The sequence below is a fragment of the Chrysemys picta genome, chromosome 2 (genome assembly GCF_011386835.1).
Source record: "Chrysemys picta bellii isolate R12L10 chromosome 2, ASM1138683v2, whole genome shotgun sequence".
In the NCBI taxonomy this organism is placed as follows: domain Eukaryota; kingdom Metazoa; phylum Chordata; order Testudines; family Emydidae; genus Chrysemys; species Chrysemys picta.
In genome coordinates, this window is record NC_088792.1 from 288,372,202 (window position 1) to 288,396,111 (window position 23,910).

Sequence of the window (23,910 nt, forward strand, 5' to 3'; positions counted from 1 at the left end):
AACCCGTAACTGCCACCTTCCATGTTGTGTCGTCTCCATGTGATGTGGCTGCAATAGCCTGGGCAGTTTATATGGAGGTGCTGCTTTACCCACGTGTCAGTGTCCCCCTCTTGACGTCAATGGTTTGGACTAAAGGAAGGATGGGAGTCGATACATTTGGAACCAGCTATGCTGCGGGAGTTGCCAGAGCAGAGGAGATCTTCCATCTGCCTGCCTTTCGGGGCTCCACTCCTAGATTGGTTATCAGCCACAGCTGATGTTAAGGTGTCAAGAAACTCTCTCTGCATCCCGCCGTGAGGTGATATGGGATTTATAGCACCTCCTTGTCACCATCATTCCTCTGTGCATTCAGGTTCACACAAAGTCGTATCTCTTCTCCTTTAGTGTTTCTAAAATCCTCTCTGCAGGGCACAACCTTCCTCATCTTGTGCCCCCAGCAACCTCCCTCCTTAAGGCTACCACGCTGTACCACTACTCATCTCTACAATGGTGCTAGTTACTCCCATTTCAGGCCTAATTAATCAAACCCAAAGAAAACACAACTGCGACATGACTGACCAGCACTCTTTGTAAATACAAGAGGACGCCAGCTAGCCATGCCCCAAGTATCTGAACCACCTTAAGCCGCCAGCACCTCCTTTTCCAAGTACTCCCGTTATCCAGATGGCTGGGGAGTTGCTCAAGCGGTTTGAATAATCGGGATGCTAAAGCCGTTTCCTCTTTCCTTGCTATTTTCTGCTATCTACCCCCACCCTTTATTACTGCTTCATCACGTGGGGTGTTTTGTTTGCTTGGTTCTCTGTCTGTAGAGCAAAAGATCCCAGGGTAGGCCCCTTGTCTTCTTACTGGTCTGCAAAATACCAAACACATCAGTGCGGGTAGATAAATATTAACTAATCCTGATATGGCAGTTGTGTGTCACCACATAGCCAGGCACTACAGATTTCATTCTTTAACCTGACCTCGGTGCTATCCTCATTATTGATTCCTATTATACACCTCTACCTCGATATAACACTGTCCTCGGGAGCCAAAAAATCTTACCGCCTTATAGGTGACACCGAGTTATATTGAACTTGCTTTGACCCACCGGAGTGCGCAGCCCCGCCCGCCCGGAGCACTGCTTTACCGCGTTATATCTGAATTCGTGTTCTATCGGGTCGCGTTATATCGAGGTAGCGGGGTATAAGATTTATTTCCACTTACAGCTCTCTGATTGATACTCCACTGTAAGAAAAAAGAATGGTTCCTTTACCAGGCACGCGAGTTCCATTTAACAAGGATACCGGGAGACGTTTCCTGAGGACACCTCCATTTCCAATCCCTCCCCTCTCTTTCTGAATGGGAAGGGCTGGCAGGGAGGGCCCAGGCAGAACTGCACTGACTTGAATAACCTATTTCCCTGGCTGGCTTTCCTCTATTATAGAACCTACTTAATTCCATACAAGGGAGGAATGGGGGGGGGGGGGTTCAGTAGGCATCAGGACTAGCATTATTGTCTCCCTAGGTGGAAGCCTCCAAGCGACAAGAATGAATATGCTAGTGAGTGAACTCCCCTCTCAGCCCCAAGGTGACTCCTCCATGTCAGGTAGGAGGCACACTGTATTGCCAATGCGGAAGAGGTTTGCCCTGCTGCGACCACTGGTATAGGGAAGTCTGGTCTCCATGGCTGTCGATCTGCCATTAAGGGTGGAAACATCTGGCACAGCCGTTAAAGCGACTTGCCTAAAGCCATGCAGCATGTCAACAGCAGAGCTGAAAAGAACCCAGAAGTGCTGGCTCAATGCAGAGCTAACTGCCCTGTCCCTCCAGAGGCTGCGGGGGAGAATTTCTTTAAGGACAGGTAGGAGTGTCACAGCACTAATCAATCTCGGGGCACACTCTGGTGAGAGCTGAGCCTTGGCTGCCGGGGGGGCGGGGTGGGTGTTGGGAGAGGAATCCCAGGAGAATGAGATCTCTCATTCCCTAAAAGAGAACACGTCTTCTTTGTGAAGCTACCGCAGGGAGGGCCTGAGGGAATTTCCATGCAATGAGGTACAGGTCTGTCATACTTCAGTACCAACCACTGAGGGTTGAACCTGCAGCACTCCTCAGAACAGAAAGGGCCGACATTCAGCGATCATTGTATCAAGGAGGAAGCTAACGCCTGCCAGAAACTTACACAACGCAACAAAAGGAACCAAGAGAAAAGAAGCAAAGAATCCTGCCTGTGAAAACAGTAAACACCCATTCCCAGTGTTTGTGTGCTGAGGGGAACCAGTAAATACTGATTTCAGAGTGGCCTCCCGTGGAGCTATTCTTTCAGGTTGAAATACGTTAAGGGCTTTGCGGTGTCAGGGAGACAGACAGCAGGTCAGACCTGGTGGAAACTGGGGATTTATAAAAAGGAGACCAAGTGTGTCGGGGGGGAAAGGAAACGAAGAACCCAGCAAAAGTCCTGTCTGAAATAAGCCAGTAGATACAGTATTGATATCTGCAGCCACAGTACTGTCTAAGGCTGTAATCTTATTACACCGCACAAGATATGCAGGGTCAGGCCAAGTCAGCACATGTACAGGAGATCTTCAAGAGGAAAGGACTCTGGTAATTCAGTAGCTAGCACTCCTCCCTCCCCTCGCTCAGCCTAGCGCTAGGGGGCACTATATGCTGGAGGAGACATACGCAGGGCCCAATGCTTGTGGTTAAAGAGCCCAGGGCCCTCGTCAGAGAATATGTAAGTTGTGCTGTCCCTGGTGTCCTGGCCAAATTCCACAACTTAAATGAGAAAAAAAAAATGGGGCTTGTGCCCTTTTTATGACGGACAAAGCAGCACTGGTAGGTTTCTTCCCCGGAAGAGGCCACAAGGAGGGAGGGGCCGGGAATGGAGAAGAACCTGGTACAGTAGTTGGAGAATTACTGAAGTGATGCGCTCAAAGGAGCAGGAGAGGGAAATGTGAACGGGGGAGGGGGAAAGGACTTTTGGTCAGACTGTTTACAACACCACGATGAGTCAACAGCACTTGGGAGGAAGGAAGTTTTTGCCAGGGGTTCAACATTCCCATGTCTTCAAGCAAGGTGTGCGAGCTCACCGTGTGCATCCCTGGAGGCCAACAAGTCCTCCACAAAACCAGGGGAGCAGAATTGATATTTCTGGGTTTAAAAACTGAAGATTTTTTTCAAAGAAGCACAAGGCTAATTACCCACCTTTGCCAGATCTCCCGTCGTTTCTCTTGGATAAATTATTCTTCCATGTTTTTAGTCTGTAGTGTAGTGGTCCTGTGAGCTGTTAAGCAGTGGCATTTGGTCCACATGGAGATGGCTGCATTTCAGTGCTGGCCGAAGTAATCCTTGTATTAGCGTTTGTAGTACTTTATCAGGGGGTAGCCGTGTTAGTCTGTATCTACAAAAACAACAAGGAGTCTGGTGGCACCTTAAAGACTAACAGATTTATTTGGGCATAAAGAAGTGAGGTTTTTACCCACAAAAGCTTATGCCCAAATAAATCTGTTAGTCTTTAAGGTGCCACCAGACTCCTTGTTGTTTTTGTAGTACTTTAGGATCTATATAAATGCAAAGTACTTTTCTTTTTTTAAAGCTGGTCTTCCATACTAAGAGATTGGTTCCAGCCCTTGGGAATTTTGAGGCACTTCACCTCCATTTCTGTAATGAAGGCAAGAGAATTCTGCAGACTCCCTATCGTGGAGATCTGCACCATTTCAAGGTTAAATATTCCAGCGTGACTAGCACTGCTTGGCCCTGATGCAGTTCAGTGTGTCCACTGTCAACTGGCGTGGCACACCCACACACAGCACCCCCCCCCCAACCATTGCTGAGCCGATGCACTCAAGAACCCAGCCTTCATTTCCGGCACAGCCGCTCAGAACAGAGGCCTAGCAGCAGGTGTATGGCTGGCAGCAGAATAATGCGCACACTTTGTTTCTATTATACATTTATACCCAGTAATAAATTAAGTTACTATTCTAAAGTAATATGATCTTATCTTTTGTTTCCAGTGCTTTGGTTGGTACTTTGTGCTCCTGAGGTTTACGTCCAATTCCTGATTACATCCTGGGGGAGGAGCCACACACATGGCTGGAAGGGAGCTTGTGACATCACCACTGGCAGCACCCTCAGCCTCCCACAGCTGCTCCCCCATTCCATCCCGGATCTATGGCTGTGGGTTTCCTGGCCCCCAAAGGCAGGAAGTCTGAACATGAATAACTTGTGATCTTTAGGAGAACCCACTGTGGGAAATTGCCGCGCTCTAGTCATGATTTTGCACTGGGTATATTTTACAGAACTGTTTAGCACAATAAAAAGTTTAAAGGAGATTAAACATTTCTTCGCTTCTACAAAAGCCATGGACCTTGTGTACCCTAATGGCCTCTGCATTCTCCCTGTCCTAATCTGTATCACCTGACTGGAGCTCCTGCTGGGAAGTGTCAATACAATAGCTGCTTCCATGAAATAGCAACAAGGATTACTGAGAACTGGCCCGAGCCTTCATTTTAAATATGTTGCAAAACAGGCTGATTGACTAGAAGAGTTTTGCTGTAACCCCACATCTCATCACCACCAAACACGGATTTTACATTTAACTTCAGTTAGTATGCATATTTCATGCAAGTTTCATATTTGATATTTTTTTCTTAGAATTTTTTAGATAGAGTTAGATGGAGCTATTGTGCAAAGTTAAAACATTTTTAAAAACAGGAGAGCTTAAAACAGAGTGAACAAAGCAGAAAAACGCGTGGCGGGCGGGGAGGGGTCTTTTCCTAAAAGCAAGAGCTGCAGAGAAGAAGGTCTTTGCGCCACCAGTGGCCCAAATGTGTTGAGGAAGTTGGTGCTAGATGAGCAGAAGGAGTGAGGGAAGAGAATCATAAATAAATGAGTCTCCCTTGTGTTACCAACCAGAGATCATTGAGACAACTATTATCAATTGTCATTTTATTTTGACCATCATTGGTACTAGAGCAGCGCCAGCAGACCCAACCAAAATCAGGGCCCCACGGTTCTATGCACTGTGCAGATACGTAATAATAAAGGCTACGATTTTGTCATGAATATGTTTAGTAAAAGTCATGGATAGGTCACGGGCAATAAAGAAAAATTCACTAGCCGTGACCCGTCCACAACTTTTACTAAAAATATCTGTGACAAAATGGGGATCAGCGGATCCCCACACCACCGGCAGCAGGACAGCTGAGCAGCGGCTGGGAGCTGCGGGGCCGCCACCACCTGCAGCAGCTAGAGGCTACAGGAAAACCCAGCCGCCTGCAGTTCCAGGGAATCCTCTGCCGCCCACGGGGGCCGAGAGCTCAGGGGTTCCCTGCTGCCCGCGGTGGCTGGGAGCTTGGGGTTCCCCACTGCCCGCAGCTCCACAGGCCCCTGCTACCTGTGGGGGTAACCCGCGCCACCCATGGGAGCTGCGGGGTTCCCCCGCCACCCACAGCACCAGGGCCCCCACCACCCGTGGCAGCTGTGATCTTCAGGGGTTCCCCCACTGCCTCTGGCAGCCCCCACAGCTCCTGGCCCCAGCGGGCGGTGGAGGACCCTGCAGCTCCCAATCACCGCAGGCTGAAGTCACGGAGGTCACTGGAAGTCACGGATTCCGTAATAAGTGTAATAACTTAGTAATAAGTGACAGTCCCCACCCCAAAGAACTTACGAGCTAAATAGGCAAGACAGAAAAGGATAGGAGGGGGTGGAAAAAGTCAAAGTGACTTCCCCCAGACGGCACAGCAAGTCAGTCACGACAACAGAACGCAGGTTTCTTGAGTTCCAATCTAGTGCCTTATACACTAGCCCATGATGCCTCTTTATGCTGCTTGTTTACTTCCAGCATGTCACCCATGTTGGACAATGAAATTTTACTAGCCAGTTTCCCTTTCAGGGTTTGCATGCCCTAGGACACGGATGTAATGTTTGGGTTGCAAATGCAGCAGGGATACGTTTGACAAGAGCCTTTGCCTTGGTGTTTTTTACAGTTTTTTAATTAAAGGGATCATGGTAGCATGGCTACTAGTCTCGGCTTTTATAAAAGCTCATTTTTACCAAAACCTAAACTTGGGGGACAAATCTGATCTGACAGCACGGCATGAAAAACCAGGGAGGATCATGTTGAACTGGATTATGGAATTACTGTCACCCATTAGATTCTTCAATTCCGATCACAACCTATTTTAGATTCTTTCATTTCCAAAATTGGTACTGATCGGACTATATGGATGGACACAAAAATGCCAGATACAGGGCACATTTATTTTATACTGTATATATTCTTAAATATTTACAGTGCAAGAATGTGTACAGTATGCTCCAATACTGTTACTGCACTTTTGTTTTAAATATTGTTTTAGTTTTCTACATATATAGCTTTAGTTTCTAAGCTATTTTGAAGAAAGGATCGGACATCACTCAACAGATGGAAGAGGGACCATTATGATGCCATGAAAGATTTAGACTGGAGTTCGCAAGGAGGCCAGAGGGAGTTGGGTGCCAAACTTTCCGACCATGTCTACATTAGAAAGGGTTTGCTGGCCTAGCTATACTGGCAAATCCTCCAACAGCAGAGACACAGCTTATACCAGAAAGAGTTCTTTTGCCAGCATAGCTTATACCAGTTCCCCAGGCAAAATAAGGTATACTGGGGAAAGGGCTTTTTCAACGGGATAAATACTTCTACACTAGGGCTAACCTACCTAGCTATGCGAGCAAGCAAAACTTTTAAATGGAGATGACCAGGTCTCACTGACTTTCAAGAACTTAAAATCTAAGCCAGATGCTCTCCAAGTGCCAAGTTACATAGCCATGGAGTTGTGCAGTCGCTAGGGCCTGGATGAGGTAGACGGGGCAGGTGACACCTCTCAGAGTTATTGTTCCAGACTCTGCATCCACAGGCAGATGACACTACGTCAAGTTAACACTTGGGTCCTATTTTTTCCATAACCCTCAGGAATGGACAATTTTTTTTAAATGACTCGTCAGAGTCTGGAGCACAGTTCTACTGCACAAGGCTGAATTCCACAACAAATTCAGTGACTATGGAATTGCAGATTACACAGGGCCCTGCACAGAGCTACCGTGACTACTAAATAAGCATGAACCCTTGTGAAGTGTGAACATATACCGTGGTTAGCAATGACCACATCTCCTATTTATTAGTTGTATTAGGTAGCCTGCGTCCCGGCCCCAAAAGTTGACAATCTAGAGACAAAACGCAAGTGGTGGGTGAAACAAGTTAGCAAGGAGGCAGGATGAAGTTACAATTACACAAACTTGTGCACAAGCTGTAAGTATTTTGTGCACGTAGTTCTGACTAGCAGCAGTAGTCGCAGCTCAGCTGTCTAGAACTGCTTACAAGCTCATTCCAAAGCAAGCGTGCAGAGAGGGCCTTCGGCCATTAGAAACCCATACAAATACACAGTAAGTAAGGCAGCACACGTCTGTCTCCAGCATTCTCCCCCTCTCTTCCACAAATCAGCTGCAGGTTGTGTTTCGAATTTCTTCCTTCAGACCCTTTTGTTTCCGCCTCTTCTCCACCTGATCCCTGGACCTACGTTTCTAACTCCCCTTTTGATCTCACTTTCCACATTTTAGGGTGACAAAGAAAGAAGGTTGATGCGCTTCCAAGGTCTTTCCTATTTTCTCCTTTTACCCTATCCGGGTCCCACAAGCGAGTCCCCTCCCTCAGAGCGGATGGATGGATGGATTTAGCTACTGTTGCTGTTCTGTCAGAGACAGAGGAAGTCCTAGACAGGTCATAAGAGGTACGTATCCTTCCCATAGGGGCAGAGTGTTTTAACAGGCCTTGCCAGCACAGGAAGTGAAGGACCCAGCTCAGTCCACAAAATCTGCCACCAGACTCTTCTGCTTGGGTGCCCTGTGCCCAATCTCCCTCAGCTCTTCACTCCCCCTTCTGTTCATCACCACTTATTTCCCATCTCCTCTCTGTCCCAAGTATAAACCCCACAAAGGAATTTTCCTTTAAAGGATTTTATATCCAGGACAACATAAGAAATTACTGGGAGTATTAACAGCCACCAAGGCTGTAACAACACACACAGTCACCAGGCTAGGATGCTCTGAGAGATACCTTCATTCCAGTCCTTCCCAAAAACATGCTTCCTCGGGGTCCACAAAAAGTGAGATTATAATCACCAGATCAAACCCTACACATCTTGCCCATCACTCCAACAGCCTCCTCAAATGCCCGTAAGAGCAAATGAGCTTTATAGATTGTTCACAAACCCAGGCTATATGGATCCCACGCAGGGGCCAGGTCCAGAGTCAAGTCCCTTCTGGGGAACATCTTGCCAGCAGTCCCGCTCCCATCTAAACTGGTTATATCATGCAGGGAGAGAGATTGCCGTTCAGGTCACTGCCTCCCAAACCACTTAGGGCGTTCACAGCTTAACACAGCACTTTGATCTCCACTCCGAGGCTTACCGGCACCTGGGACTGAGCCCAGGGGACAGTATCATAAGCAAAGCACCACATTTTACAATAGTTTCAGATTCTCAACAACATCATGCAATGCCATTACAGCAATCTAATCGAGGTGACAAGTGCTTGGATAACGAAGCAAAGGCCATATTAGAAAGGACAAGGTGCACGCTTGTAGCGAAGCAGAGATGGAAAGTTTGCATGGTCTAGTGAAGACCTGCTAAATCGACTGCAGATCACTCTCCCGTCGACTCCTGTACTCCACCGGACTGAGAGGAGTTGACCGGAGAGTGTCTCCCATCAACATCGCGTAGTGTGGACCCCGCGGTAAGTAGATCTAACCTACATCGATTTGAGTTATGCTATTCACGTAACTCAAATTGCGTAGCTTAGGGCATGTCTATACTACCCGCTGGATCGGTGGGTAGTGTTCGATGCATCGGGGATCGATTTATCACGTCTCGTCTAGACACGATAAATTGATCCCCGAATCGATGCCTGTACTCCACCTCGGCAGGAGGAGTAAGCGGAGTCGACAGGGGAGCGGCGGCGGTGGACTTGCCGCCGTGAGGACAGCCAGGTAATTCAAACTAAGATACAAATAGCGTAGCTGAAGTTGCATATCTTAGCTCGAACCCCTCGCTAGTGTAGCCCAGGCCTTAGACCGAATTTCCCCTGTAGTGTAGAAAAGGCCTAAGAGTAACATAGGACCTCACACCATCTCGGCTGACACCCTGGCCTCACTGATAATGGGAATTTTGTCACTGACTTCAGCAAAGCCAGGATTTCACTCCCAGATTGCAAAATTCTGAACATCAGCCCAACAAAATGATGGTCTCACACTCCGTCAAACAGGGGCACCAACGTAATCTGGACTAAGCTTCAGCAAAGTTCCAACTCATATAGATACCGGGCCAGGTCAGTGGTGATGAAACAGAGCTAGATGCCAGCATATTGACTACACCCCTCCCTACCTTCCCAAGGGCCTGATATAGCTGTTGAACAGGAGGGGATAAAATAGGCCCTTAAGATAACCTCCAGAGAGGGCTCTTAAGGGCAGAGGAACAATTACCAAACACTATCCTACGGCAACCGCAGACTGAGGAGGGCATACAGAGCCTTTCCTCTCAAACAGGGCTCAGGTCAGTAATGGGCAAGAGCTGTTGCCCTGTCGGATGGCAATTTAGTGGCCTGTGTAAAATGACTTGGTGGATCTGAGCCCAGTCCCGGGGGCAGAGAGGCGAAGGTCTGAGCAGGCCACAGAGACAGGGTTGCCAATTTTGGTTGGAGGTATTCCTGGAGGTTTCATCACATGACAATCTTTAATTTAAAATTAATCTTTAATTCCTGGGGACTCCAGGACAACCCTGGATGGTTGGCAACTCTACACAGAGACCAAGCCACTAGAGGTCAGCCCTCCAGCTGGCAGGGCGATGTAGGGAAGCTACACCTATTATATGGACAGAGAGCGTCAGCCTCCAGGCCGGCTGAGCCAGCAGTTTTCCTCCGTGTGAAGTTTATGCAAAAAGCCACAAAGCCCCTTTTCTGTTCCTTCATTAGAGCCTGTAACCGAGTCCTGAAGAGATTCAGCTGGTTAACATCATTTCTATTTTTAGCCAGTCTGCCTTTTCATTTGAGGACCATACTGTGTCATTATCTAGTCAGGCCAGAGGGAGGGGTAGAGCCAGACAGTGCATCCCCTTTCACTTGGAAACTGTGCTGGGAGAGGAGGAAAAAATATGTGGTTGTAAATTGCTTAATCCAAATGGAGAGTAAGAGCGTTAAGAGGGAATCCATTTGTCCACTTGTCAATAGCAAGTAGAAAAGAGTTCCTGACAAGCACGGTGAGGTGGCTAAACCATCCATTCCATGTTTCTAGCCCTTGTAGTTGTGAAGGGAACCTCCCAAATTTGACCTGATGCAGTGTTGTCTTTCTGAGTCTGCAAACAGCTCCAGGGCCTCTGGTGCTGCTCAGATCTTTCCCAAGCACAGAGGGAATTAAGACATTAACATGAGATGGAATCCTGTGGGCAGCAGTGAGAGTGACAAGACTCACAGCACATTCACTCTGCTGTTGCTTGAGTAACCAAGGAACAGCAGTAAAAGCAGGAGCTGAGGAGGACCCTTCTGCCAATCCCAGAAATAAAGGAGGCTGGGAGAGGGATATGGGAGGTAGCGAAGAGGCAATATCCAGCAAACCACCTCCAGCCAAGAGGGGAAGGGTAAGCTCCTTCACCCTTTCAAAAGCCAGAAACAGGCAAGGGGAATGCTTCTAATGAACAGAAGCCTGCTAGCCAGAGGCTGATACAAGACACAGAGGAGGGTCCCAGGAACTGCTCCCTTCATCGTTCTCAGCAGCTGGGGTGACAGGCTTCTTAGCAGGGCATTGCCTCAGGACATGATGGGTTGGGACACTCCTTTCACAGCTGTTGCTAAATGAAGGCTGTATGTTTCTAGTCATGTGATTCACTAATCTCATCTGTACAGCTGAATAATTTACATAGCCACTAAGGGAAAGGACCTGTCACCTGTGACTAGTGCAAATTGCACCCAGGATTAATCCTCCGGCTACAGGTGTCTAGTAATCCTTCCATTAGGCAAGCAGTTTGTACATTTTTGTATTCACTGGGGATGATAAAATACGTACTGTAGTTAATTATAGGTCACTTAAGTCAATTCTCCTTTTAACACCGTTCACTCATCTTCAGCTGACAACGTAATGTCCAGCAGAGAACAAAACAGCAATGTCATCATTGTAGTTTGCAAAGGTTTGCTCTTCATTTTCTCATGTCATTTCGCTAATGCTGACTAGACTCTCACTACTGTGTAGAGCTCAAGGAGCTGCCCATTATTTAATGGCTCCGTTAACCACGAGCACCATCAAGATTTTGTTAGAACTCTAGTCAAAAAGTTCTCAGGACACTAAAATTAACAAGAACTGTGGGATTCTACGGAAATTAGTTTAAAAAAAGGCAAATCAACGTATGTGATTTACAGAATAGAATTCGGATGTGTCTGTGGCAGCAGCTGAAAACACCTCCTTGACCCATTTTCTCTTTCTAAACCCTCAACCTGCCGGGCTTCTCTCTCACCAGGCCCATGTTAAATATTGGTAAGACTTGCAACACTACCTGCCCTTTAGCCATGATCACCCAACTGCAAGAGACAGAGATGAGCTTTGCCTCATTAAATCCAGCTGCTTCCTGGCACCAAACCTCCTTGCTAGGTCAAACTCTGTAGCTACTTGTGCCCTTTGCACCATTCTGTATATGGAAGAGATACTAGAGGGAAAATCCTGCTTCTGCAGAAGTGGGTGGAGCAGATATGACTTAATAAATCAGAGAAGTTAGAGACTGAAGAGACCTATGACCTCTTCCCCGTCCCCCGCACCCTTTGCCAACTTCTCCCAGTCACGTCTCTCCTTTAGTGCATCAAGGCTATACATTGAATGTCGAAAAAAATCACAGGCAAATTTCACCTTGTGGCCTGTGACACACATTCTTCACAGTACCAGGAAACAAAGCCAGCTCTCCCCAGCTCTCCTCTGGACCTGACTTTTCCCTTGGAGGCTGTGCACCACCGACTGACGCCCACCAAGGATTTCAGCTCTGGTTTGGAGGCTGGAGTACACCGTACGAGAAAAGGGAGCCTCCGGGGACCAACAACTTGGGACAAGAATTTGGGGCAACGAAGTGCAGCCCCCTCAGAAGTAATGTCAGGCAGCTACGCATTTGGTACAGTGACTCCTGCTAAGAATGGAGATGGTACTCCTCTGCCATTCCTTTCTAGCGCCTCCTGCTAGCCAGAGCTGGCACTGGAGAAGCTGTGCAGGTGTTTCGTTGTTCTGGATTTGCCACCATTTTAAAACAAAATGTTAAGGGAGCCTGAGGTGAACCCAGAAGAGCTAGAAATGCTGGAGGGGTGAGAGGGACCTGTGACATCGAGTGCTTTCTGGTGTAGCCACTTTTCCCCCAATGCCATTCAGACAGGCCAAAGGCACCCAGACCCATTCCTCACAGGCCCCTCTGCTCTCACTGAGCTCGATGGCAGCCGAGGGCACGCAGTGAGTCATAGGACAGTGCCCAGGCAGCAGTGATTTCAAACAAGGGATTAGTGTAAACAGAACAACGTGTTCTGTAGGTACATTGAAAGCAGACTGCTGTCACAGAACCATCGCCTCTCAGCTCGCGCCCCGTCTTTTCTTTATCGTTTGTGTTATATAAATAAAGTCTGATGGTGTCCAAATGCCACCTTTCCAGAGGGGCAAGAGGTTTGCACTTCCTGGGTTGTTTACCTCCCTTCCCCCCCACAACGAATTACCCTATCCCACAAAGTGGGGAAGGGTGAATGTGGCCCCACAGCCAATTGTGGGAGCCCTGCCCAGAGCCGGTCATGTTATCAAAGACAATAAGCATACAGGGATGGGCAGCATTATCTACATGCTCTATGGAATGGGGAAATGGGATTCCCCTGCAAGAAAAGAAGGTGACCCAGTACCAGAGCCCGAACTCGTCAGGGCCCTACGCTATGTAAATAGTCTTCACCCTTCGATAAAATCACTCAGCTCTTCCTCCAGTGGAAAGAAGCCCACATCAAAAGATCACCCCACAATGGGACCTTCTTGCTTAGGAGCAAGTTGATCTTTACAGCCCCTAGGTCTGAGCAGAGGCAGTGACGCAGCTGCTTACCACACACGACCTACGGAGTCCAACCCCAGAGGCCTTCAGATTCCATTGCGGCTGGTCCCGTCATTTCTGAACAACAATTTCTGCTTGAAGATATTTTTAAAAATTAAGCCTCCCAAGTCTTATGGGGGCACCCACAATCCCCGGCCACCATCCTGCACCCCTCACACACAGTGCCTATGCCCCCACCCCCATCTCTTACACTCAGTCTGGGAGGACCTGGCCCTTCCTACCTTCCTCCACATCATTGCGAGATGCTGCCTCCAGCAGCTTGATGCTCTCCGGAAACAGCACTCGCTTCTCCCTGCTGCTGTTTTTCTTCCTCTTTTCTGCTCTGGCCTTCTTGCCGTGAGCCTCCTTTTCAAACTGTGCCCATTTCTTCAGCTGCTGCGTCCGGCGCTTCTGTGCGTGCTTCAGCCGCTCCTGGGTGCTCATCCTGGCCACCACTGGCATCTCCGCCAGCAGCTCCAGGTGCTCCGCCATGGCTGCTGCAGGGAAGGGAACACAGACTGCTCCTCGTCGAGGTCTCGATTCCAGGCACAGGAGCCCCACGGCGCTGGGAAGAAAGCCCAGGCGTGTATAGAAGAGAGGCGTGAGGATCCCTGCCTCCAGAGGGCATCACCTGCACCACTTCAAACGGTCTGTCGCCAGGCCACAGCCTCAGAGAACATGAATGGTGCAAACTTGTCTTATACCTGGATCCTGGTTGCTTTCTGGGGCTCTGCCACCCCCCCTGGAGATCGAGGGTTCTGCTCCATAACCACCCCTCTTCTCTGGGTTTCTCCCTGAGTGGTTTGATGGTCTTCCCAAGCCTCAAACACCCAGGGTCTTTCCCATGAGTTGGGAGTCAGCAATCTTTCCAGAAAAACACTCACCATGCAAACCAGCTAACAAGTAACGTGCACTGTACCACTGGTGAGAGAGGCTCCCGCTCCTACCCCCTCAGCCCAGCAAACGGCCACGCAGGGACCAAGAGCAGCAGCAACAGAAGCGTCGTTCATTGGGCTTAGAATCTTTGCAGCCTCTTTCCACCTACACCCGGTTTCATAGGAGGCCCAAAGATACCCGTACAACACTCTCTCGGCTCTGCCTGCGTGGTTTCAAAGGTAAAGGCAGACAATTAAATTAAGAGCCCCGGAGATATAGCCATCCAGACAGCCACCTCAAAGGTCTGAGCTAGCCCAATCAGTTCGGTGTCCACACTGCTCTTTGGGAGCAGACAGAAGGCTTAGGAGGTTAAGTCAGGAAATCTGTGTCTCTCCCCCAGAGCAGCACTACTGCTCAGTCCTGTATTAAGTCAGTGGGGTGCCACCCCAGCAATTCATAGTACAGAGGAAGGCTGGACGGCTTCTCAGGCACACTCACTGTCACCAAGTCCATGCTCGGAGGCTAATTACCTGGATAACGTCCTCCCTTTTGCCTCCTGTGTTCATGAAGCAAGGGCTGTGGGGGGCAAACAAGGGGAAAATGTACTGATGACTTGGCTGCAACTGTCCTCATTCCAAGCAGCAACCTCTAAACTGGGCTCCTCCCAGTACCGGGAACCAACAGGTTATTCCAGAAAACTGTCTATGGCTGCTGTGTCCTCCCCACCGAGATCATTCAAAGCTGCCCAACGGAAGAGAGAAACACCAGTGAATAGTTAGTGCCCATTACCACCAGAAACCAGCAGCCCCCAAAGGACCGAGATCAAATATCAAGCAGAAGAAATGGGAGGAAAAGGCAGATCCACACGCCCCTCTGTGTCGCCGTATCCACAGCAGTGTACAATCCTGTCACAGCCGTTGCAGGGAGAAATCCCTTCTGCATTCGTTTCTTCCATGTGGTCTCCAGTCTTTGCCACTTACGTTCTTCCAGGTGCTCGGTGAACTCTGAGAACATGGATCCTCATTGTCAGAGGGACAATCCCTCACTCCACATCCCCTGGTGCTCGGCAAGTTAACGGGCTTCCCTTGGAGCCACTTGAAAGCCCTCCAAGAGGAAGCGGTCGGTTTGCACTTCCCCTCCCCGGGGTGGACACAAAGGAGAGCGGCACAGAAGCGGGATCTCTAAGCCTCGGATTGCATCCTGGCAGCCCCTGCAAGTGCTCAGGCGGCCTTGCTGGACTCGCTGGCAACTCCTCCCTCCCTGCAGTCAGTCACAGTGACACTTGAAAGCTGGGCTGAGCTTCCTGCTATCCTCAGGCAAGCACGCCGGGAGAGTGGAGCTTCAGGAGTCCTGCAAAGAAAAGAACCAGGGGGGTTAGGGCATTGCTGAGGGGAGAGAGCCTGCCCCTCCCGACAAGACCCTGACCCCTCTCTGCACCCCACCCGATGCTGGTTTTGCCCTCCGTTAATCCAGGATTAACCTACAATCAAAGTTTAAGCAAATTACCCAGAGCTTTGCCAGTAGCAATTGAAAGCGTCTTTCTCCCTCCCTGAAGCTGCCTGCACCGGCCAACCCTCCAGAGCACACCTTCCTGCCAGCAGCATTCCAACAGACCTGCCAAGGCTTGGAAGCTCGCAGCCTCCCCTGCAATCCAGGGTGCTGCTCGGGTAGGCTGGCATTCAGAGCACCAAGAGGAAGAAAAGAAAAGCTTCCTCTAGGAACAGAGTTGCACTGAGTTAGCCGATTACAGAGGCGTCTGACCCCCAAAGGGTGAGCCACAGAGACACGGCCGCTCCATCTCCCAAGCACATGATTTCATTGTCTCAGACTTTATTTGAAGAATGTCCTGCAGTTCAAAGCAGTAACCGTAGCCACCCCACCAGGAAAGCTCCCGTGTAACAGCCTAGCATGGAAACAAACCCTTTCCTTCTCCTTGAAGGGTCACTAGTCCCTGCCAACGAGGGACAGATTATTTACTTACCTGAGGACATGAAGTTTCCAGACTTGGCCGAGGCCTCTTATTATTGAATCAGAGAAGGGAAGAAACTTACTAGGTCTAAAGTGTACCTCTGGGCCAGTGGAGGACTGCTCCCCGGCTCTCTTAGCACTCCCAGTCTAGCTGGGAACAGCAACACACACTTTGCCCTTCGGAGAGCCCAAAACACTGCTAGCCCCTTGGGGGAGGGACTGCCTCTTTGTTCTCTATTTGTACAGCCCCTAGCACAATGGGGGCCTGATCCATGACTGGGGCTCCTTGATGCCATCGTAATACACATAATAATGCAAGGTGGGTCAGAATTATTATCCCCATTTTACCAATGAGTAAACTGAGGCACAGAGGTGTCTAAGGTCACAGCCTGTCTGTAACAGACCTGGGAAAGGTACCCAGGTGTCCCAACTTCTAGTCTTCTACTACAACCACAAGGTCATCTTTTCTCCCGTCCACCACTTCCCGTGAGAGAATACTGTGCACAACTGAAATCACACAGTGGGGTGGTCCCTAATATTCACCAGCCTTTTTCCAGGCAAGAGACCCCAAAACATATACTGGTAGCTGCATAAAACAGCACCTCTGTTACAACACTAACACACAAAAACTTCACAGCAGCAGACAACCAGAATACTGTAGCCACTGGGATTTGTTTCAGAGCAGTTTCAGCTTGCTTCTTGAAGTGATCAGCCTGATACGTGTATCTGGTCAAAATGCGTGTCTGCACAGTATGACTAGTGGAAAAATGGGGCTCCCATCACAAACAGGAGGAACTAAATCAGAACAGCTCAGGAGAAAGGCCATATATAGCACGACAAACAAGAATTCCTGTGACACCCATAATCTCCCTCCAAAAGCCAAAATCACTAAGGAAAAACAAACAGGAATGTGCTTAGTTTGTCCTTAAGGCTCACATTCACTGGGGAGTGGGGTAGAAGGATGAAGAATTTCACCACAATTCTGAACTTCATTAAACATTTTTAGGTTTAGCTTAAACCTTTGGCACCAAGAGCAGATATATGTTGACAAGGAAAATGCACTAGGCAGATGCAAATTAAAGAGACAAAACCTTAATTTTGCATTAAGACACGTATCTTACCACCATAAGTGTAGTGACAAAATGTGCCAGAATCTAATCTCAATTCCACTGATGTAAATCCAAAATCATTTCACAGACATCAGGAGAGTTACTCTACATTTACTCTGGTGGAACTCCTGAAATCAGAACCCGATCCAGTGATCTCACGGTTCATACAGCAGCTTTCCTTCAGAAGCATCTCAAAGATTTTTACCCTATATATAGAAGTTATTTTGTCCAACACTGAAATACAGCCACCTCTGAGATGAAATGCAGCAGCTGTTTAACAGCAGCCGAATGATACACAACAGTTTAGGAGTGGAGCGTCCATTAAACCCACAGTGGAGGAAGCCGGGGGGAGGCAGAATGTAACTTCCAAATGGGAAGGTACCCAGGATTGCAAGCAAGGAGGAGTTGTCCGTGTCTGAAAGGAGGCACAGGACTCCCAACAGTATGCTGGGGTGTTGGTTCAATGCTGACTCAGAAGAATGTTGAATCACCAACACCATTTCCTGCAGTGCCTAGATGTCTTCTCAAACCAGTGACCTAAACAGGCTTAGTTTAGGAGCAGGGATGCTGGAATGGGGGGGGGGGATAGGGAGCATGGCCCCGGGCAGAGAGGAGCAAGCAGGGGGTGAGGTCTTGGGAGGGAAGAGGTGGAACAGGAGCGGGGCCTTGGGGGAAGAGACGGTGTGAAGGCAGGGGCGTGGTGAGAAGGGGTGGTGTGGGGGCACATGCCTCATGGAGACTATGGAGAGTTCCATGAAAACCTGCTCTCCAGTCAAAGGGCAAATACAAAGGATTACTGGATTATTTTGTATATTTAAGAGATCTGATCCCCATTGGTTCAGTTGTTTAATAAGATTAACTGCCACGGGACAATTTTTTAAACTGGGGACTCAGAGTGTGGATTGGTCATGGCAAACTATGGTTTTGCATATATTTAAAGCAGTGGCACCCTCAGCTCACAGCATTCCTGCATGCATGTACTGTTTTCACCCTCACACACCCTGTTTTGCTGTCTCCTGTTGTTCTATGAATGTAGATCGTAAACTCCTCTGGGCAGGGATTCCACCTTGTGATTTCCTTGTTTTGTAAAGCATCACTCACATCTGTGGTGTCAAGTCATAAATAATAGTAAGGCTAAAGTTAGCAAAACCAAGGAATAGCAAACAAGATTTCCCCGGACAGCTCTATTCATGTACCTCAGTCATTTCTTGCAACCCCGCAAAACTACTGCAGTCCCGCACAGCCACACAGACGTGTCAGAGTACCTCAATCCAGTCGCCCCCCCTTAATATTCCAGTCCTGAGAGCTCCAGCCCTCTGCCAAAATCCTCCTGACACAGCTGGGTCAAGCCAATTTGGGAAATCCTGCCAAACCTTTCAATGGCCTCCAACCCCAAAGGCCAAGATTCAATGCATCACTTTCTTTCCCCACACCTGACCCAAACTGCTGGCCAGACCTGCGGACTGGGGGCTGCGGAGGAGACAGCGTTCAGTCAGGGAAAGAGAGGCCGGTGATGTGTTTTGTGGAAGGCGTTATGGGAATGGTGGAGGGCTGAAAAACAAGGAGTGGGCACTGGGGAGTCTACTGCACGCCCCTGCCGGGAGCAGGGCTTTGACAAAGTAGGATGGCCTGTTTTCCGGCCAGCTCAGCCTCCCTCCTCTAGAAACTTTCAGTTGAGGGGTGGGGGGATCTTTCATTCTACACTGGGACAAACAGTACAAAAACCAACAAAAAAACCCAGATTTTTCACAGGAGGAAAAATTCTGAAAAATTCCAGAGAACAAATGCAGAATTTTTCAGCCTGGCCCCAGCTGCCTCCTGGGGTTGCCTGGGTTCCATCAGAACATTTTTAACCAGCTTTGGTAGGAGCTATTTTAATTCCCTAGAGCGCTCGAGTTATTACCACTGACCTCTTAGTCAGCACAAAGCCACTCACTGCCACACCACGTGGCCCTGGAGCCTGGGCACTTGCATTTCTGCCTGGGCTTACGGAGGGGTCAGCGCCTGGACCCAGGAGTCCCCAGAGCGGCAGGTACCCCACTGAGCAGGCAGCAGCGCCAGTTACTTGTATCCAGGTCAGATGGCCAGGCCTTGGCTACACTTGCAGATGTACAGCGCTGTGAGTTAAACCTGACTTCGTGCAGCTGAGTAGGGAAAGCGCTGCAGTCTGTCCACACTGACAGCTGCCCAGCGCACTGTCGTGGCCACATTTGCGGCAATTGCAGCGCTATTGGGAGCGGTGCATTATGGGCAGCTATCCCACAGAGCACCTCTTCCCATTCTGGCACCGTGGGTTGTGGGAAGGGGGCGTGGGTGCGGGGGATTCTGGGTCCTGTCCCAATGCCCCGTGATGCATCGCTTCGCATGCCAGAAATCCCTTTGTTTCCGTCCACCTTTGGCGCCATCTTTCAACGGTTTCTGTGCAGCGCGATCGGTCTGCGGGAAATGGAGCCCGAACTGCTGAGGCGTATGCTGACGAGTCTCGCCAGCACGTCACGTTTGGCTGTCGAACTATTCCTTAAGATCCAAAGTGACAGTGAGAGTGAGGGTGAGGAATCCGACAATGCTATCGAGCCGCGTAACGCGTACGACACGAAATTGCTTGTGGCATTCACGGACATGCTCGGCACCATGGAACGCCACTTTTGGGCTCGGGAAACAAGCACCGAGTGGTGGGATCACATCGTCATGGAAGTCTGGGATGACGAGCAGTGGCTGCAGAACTTTCGGATGAGAAAAGTCACTTTCATGGGACTGTGTGAGGAGCTTGACCCCACCCTGCGGTGCAAGGACACGAGATTGAGAGCTGCCCTGCCAGTGGAGAAGCGGGTGGCTATTGCAATCTGGAAGCTGGCAACTCCAGACAGCTACTGGTCGGTCGCAAACCAGTTTGGAGTGGGAAAGTCGACCGTTAGAATCGTGTTGATGCAAGTTTGCAAGGCCATTAATCGCATCCTACTCAGAAGAACCGTGACTCTGGGTAACGTGCAGGAAATAGTGGATGGCTTTGCACAAATGGGGTTCCCTAACTGTGGAGGGGCGATAGATGGGACGCACATTCCTATTCTGGCACCACCCCACCTAGGATCCAAGTACGTTAATCAGAAGGGGTATTTCTCTATGGTTCTCCAGGCGCTTGTGGATCACCGTGGGCATTTCATTGACATTAACACAGGCTGGCCCGGAAAGGTGCATGACGCACGCATCTTTCGGAACACTTGGCTGTTCAGGAAGATGCAGGCCGGGACTTTTTTCTCAGAGCGGAAGATCACAGTAGGGGAAGTTGAAATGCCCATTGTGATCCTTGGAGATCCCGCTTACCCGTTAATGCCGTAGCTCATGAAACCCTACACAGGGAGCCTTGACAGCAGCAAGGAACGGTTCAACTACAGGCTGAGCCGGTGCCGAATGACTGTGGAGTGTGCCTTTGGCCGTTTAAAGGCCCGCTGGCGATCTCTGTATGGGAAGCTGGACTTGGCCGAAAACAGCATCCCCGCGGTTATATCCGCGTGCTGTGCCCTCCATAATATTTGTGAAGGGAAGGGTGAAAGCTTCACTCAGGCATGGACCTCTGAGGTTCAACACCTGGAGGCTGAATTTGCACAGCCAGAGAGCAGGGATATTACAAGGGCCCAGCGCGGGGCTGCAAGGATTAGGGATGCCTTGAGGGAGCAATTTGAGGCTGAAAACCAGCAGTGATATCTGGTGCCCTGCACGGGAGTGAAGTGCAGTAGATCCAATCTTTAGGAATCAGTGTTTGTTAAGCAGACAAGCAGACTTGCAGTGCCTGTTTATTTCCTGGGCTAAGGAGTCTTTTACTTTATGCAATAATAAAGAACGTTTTTGGAGGGAGGGATAGCTCAGTGGTTTGAGCATTGGCCTGCTAAAACCAGGGTTGTGAGTTCAATCCTTGAGGGGGCCACTTGAGGATCTGGGGCAAAATCAGTACTTGGTCCTGCTATTGAAAGCAGGGGGCTGGACTCGATGACCTTTCAAGGTCCCTTCCAGTTCTAGGAGATGGGATATCTCCATTAACTATTATTTATTATTAAAGCCAAAAAATCCATGTATTGAAAAGAAACAAGGGGGTGGAGTGTTGATTCGGGGATCGATTGTCGCGTCCCAATGGGGCGGGTAGTGTAGACCTAGCCTAAATCTTTAAGACTGTGTATGCAAAGCAAATGCAGCAAGGGCAATATTGCATGAACTGCTGTAGTCCTGCCTTCTTTAATTTCTATTTGCAATTCGGCCACTGACTCACTGCGTAACGTTGGCCACCTAACCTCCCCATCTGTAAGCGGGGAATAATGCCGCTCACCTACCTCTGTAGAGTGGTTTGAGATCTACAGATGAGAAGTGCAGAATAATTGAGCCATATAGATGGCTGCTGAAATGTGCAAACCCAGGAACGCTTTCAGCTAAAGGCTTCATAACTAGGGTTACCATATTTTGAGTGTCCAAAAAGAGGACACTCCACGGGGCCCCGCCCCCGCCCCCAGCCCCACCCATGCCCCCCACCCAAACTCCACCCCTTCCCCAAAGTCCCCGCCCCAACTCCACCCCCTCCCCTTCTTCCCGCGAACATTTGATTCGCGGGAAGCCTGAAGCAGGCAGCAGGTAAGCTAGGGCGGGTGGGGGGAGGAAGCGCGGCCCAGTCTGGTCCCCCCAACTGAGCGGCTCCCTCCGGCGGCCGGCCCCGGCCCCAGCGTCTCCAGCCTGGCTCGGCTCCTGGGGTGCCAGCCCCGGGCCAGCCCCTGGCCGAGCACCCCCGGCCCGGCCCCCAGCCCAGCACCCCCGGCCCAGCACCGCCGGCCCCCAACCCAGCACTGCCGGCCCCAGCCCGGCCCCGGCCCCTGGCCCAGCACCCCCGGGCCGGCCCCTGGCCCAGCACCCCCAGCCCAGCACCCCCGGCCCCGGCCCAGCACCCAGCGGCGTCGGCCCCTCCCTATTTTCCCGGACACGTTCGGCTTTTTGGGATTTCCCCCTGGTCGGGGATTTGAGGCCCAAAAATCCGGACATGTCCGGGAAAATCCGGACGTATGGTAACCCTATCATAACGACAGCAAGAGCCTCAAGCATTCAGCACCAGGCTGAGGGACTGGGGGGGGGGGTAGGAGGGAGGAGAGAGTTTACGAACTTGCGGGGTTCCACAGACATCAAAAATTTCCCCAAACTTTCACTCGAGGTCAGCTTTTCCTCTTGACACTCCAGACAGCAACATGGCTCTGCCCGTACCCCGACCAGGGAACCACCCCAGGGCCGAACACCTGGTAAATCTGCAGCAGACGAAAAGCAGCAGCAATTGCCAATATCAGTGTTCAATTTCAAGCAGAAGCCAAAGTTTGGTTCTGGTCTGCAGGAGGGGAGGGAACACCACACTTCCAGCAACAAACCAGGTGTCAGCAGCAAGAAAGGCGCGTCTGGTGCACCGAGAGAGTAAAACCAGATTCAAAACCACTCAAGGTGGCATGCCCGTGGAAAACAAGAGATTTGGGAGAAGCAGGAGATAGCCAGCTTAGACTTTTCAGGCTACGTGCCTCACACCTGAGGCTGGCAGGAACCAGACGCACAGCAGAAACAGTGTGCTAAGCTAAGTGAGGGGGAATGCCATGAGATGCCCCACAGGTCTTACGCACGAGTGGTGGTGATGAGTTCCTGCCAGGTCAAAGAAACTCAGCACAATGCAAGGCCTCGGAAGAGGGGAACAGAAATCCTGAGGACCTTTCTGGTTAGGATGCTTTTCCTTCCCATGGTGGAACAAGGGCACAGTGCTAAATACTCCGGCAGAAAACATTTTTATAAGATCTCATAAAACACTACTAAAGGGTCTGCATTACATGCAAGCCACAGACTAAGGCCATGTCTACACTTACAAGCTTACAGCGACATAGCTGTACTGATACATCCGTGGCAGTGCGGGCGTGCCCGTGTAGCCACGTTATGCCAACGGGAGAGAGCTCTCCTGTCGACATAAAAAAACCAGCTCAGTGAGCGGCAGCAGCTATGTCAGCAGGAGCGTGTCCCCCACAACATAGTGCTGTGCACACAAGCGCTTATGCTGGCAAAATTTATGTCGCTCGAGGGGTGGCTTTTTTCACACCCCCGAGCAACAAAAGTTTTGTCACCATAAGTGCTAGTGTAGACATGGCCTAACACAAACCTGCCCTCTGGACAACTGAATCACCTTTCTGAGTCTTTGGCTACCATCCAGCCTCCAGCCTTCACCACTGATTTACAAACACCAACTACTAAACTACTGATGCCCAAATAAATCCAGTCGTTTCTTATGTTATGACCGTTCCAAGGCTTTAGTGACACTAGGGGGTCACAAGTACCAGGTGATCATCACCCTTTGTGAGAGCCTACTGCTCTTCTGAGAGCTTGACCTAGCCCAAGAATGACATTAGGAAAATCTCCCTCTCATGGCAGATTAATCAGCTGTCTGAGGTGCCAAACAAGTGAATTTGTCAAGCCCCAAAAAGTAACCCACAGGCTTCTTAAACATACTCTTTACCCAAATGGACAACACAAAAATACATTATTCCCACAAAGACTACAAACAATATCCCACACTCGGGATATCTGCCCCTGTCCCCACGAGTGACAAAAGAGAATTCTACATTCACCCATCTCTGGCCTCCAAGAGCACTTGTCTGACAGTCTAACTGTTCCCACTGAATTCAATGGCCAAATCAAAAGGACTAGGAACGTCTAACTCTGTGTTCATTCCCCTGCATGGACTCCAGGACATACTTTCCAGAATTAGCCTTGGAAAACTAAAACAGTCTCTGAAATGTCTAACCAAACAATGGTAAAAACTGCTGCTTAAGATACCCCAGCTACAGTGGCAGGTCTAT

General features: G+C 49.7%; 1 protein-coding gene across 6 annotated transcripts in view; it reads right to left on the bottom strand.

Moving 5' to 3' along the window:
- The window catches only part of PPP1R16A (protein phosphatase 1 regulatory subunit 16A), a 69,396-nt gene that overhangs the window by 35,076 nt on the left and 10,410 nt on the right, over positions 1–23,910 (bottom strand). For 4 of the 6 annotated variants that reach the window (XM_065586402.1, XM_065586401.1, XM_065586406.1 and 1 more), the window contains exon 2: positions 13,343–15,326. The exons of 1 other annotated variant lie outside the window; for it this stretch is intronic. In XM_065586402.1, coding sequence (XP_065442474.1) covers positions 13,343–13,592 — 250 coding nt within the window. In that variant the 5' untranslated portion in view covers positions 13,593–15,326. Of the gene's footprint in view, positions 1–13,342; positions 15,327–15,482; positions 15,505–23,910 lie in introns of those variants that run through there. One more of the 6 variants, XM_042861310.2, reaches the window with a different exon arrangement.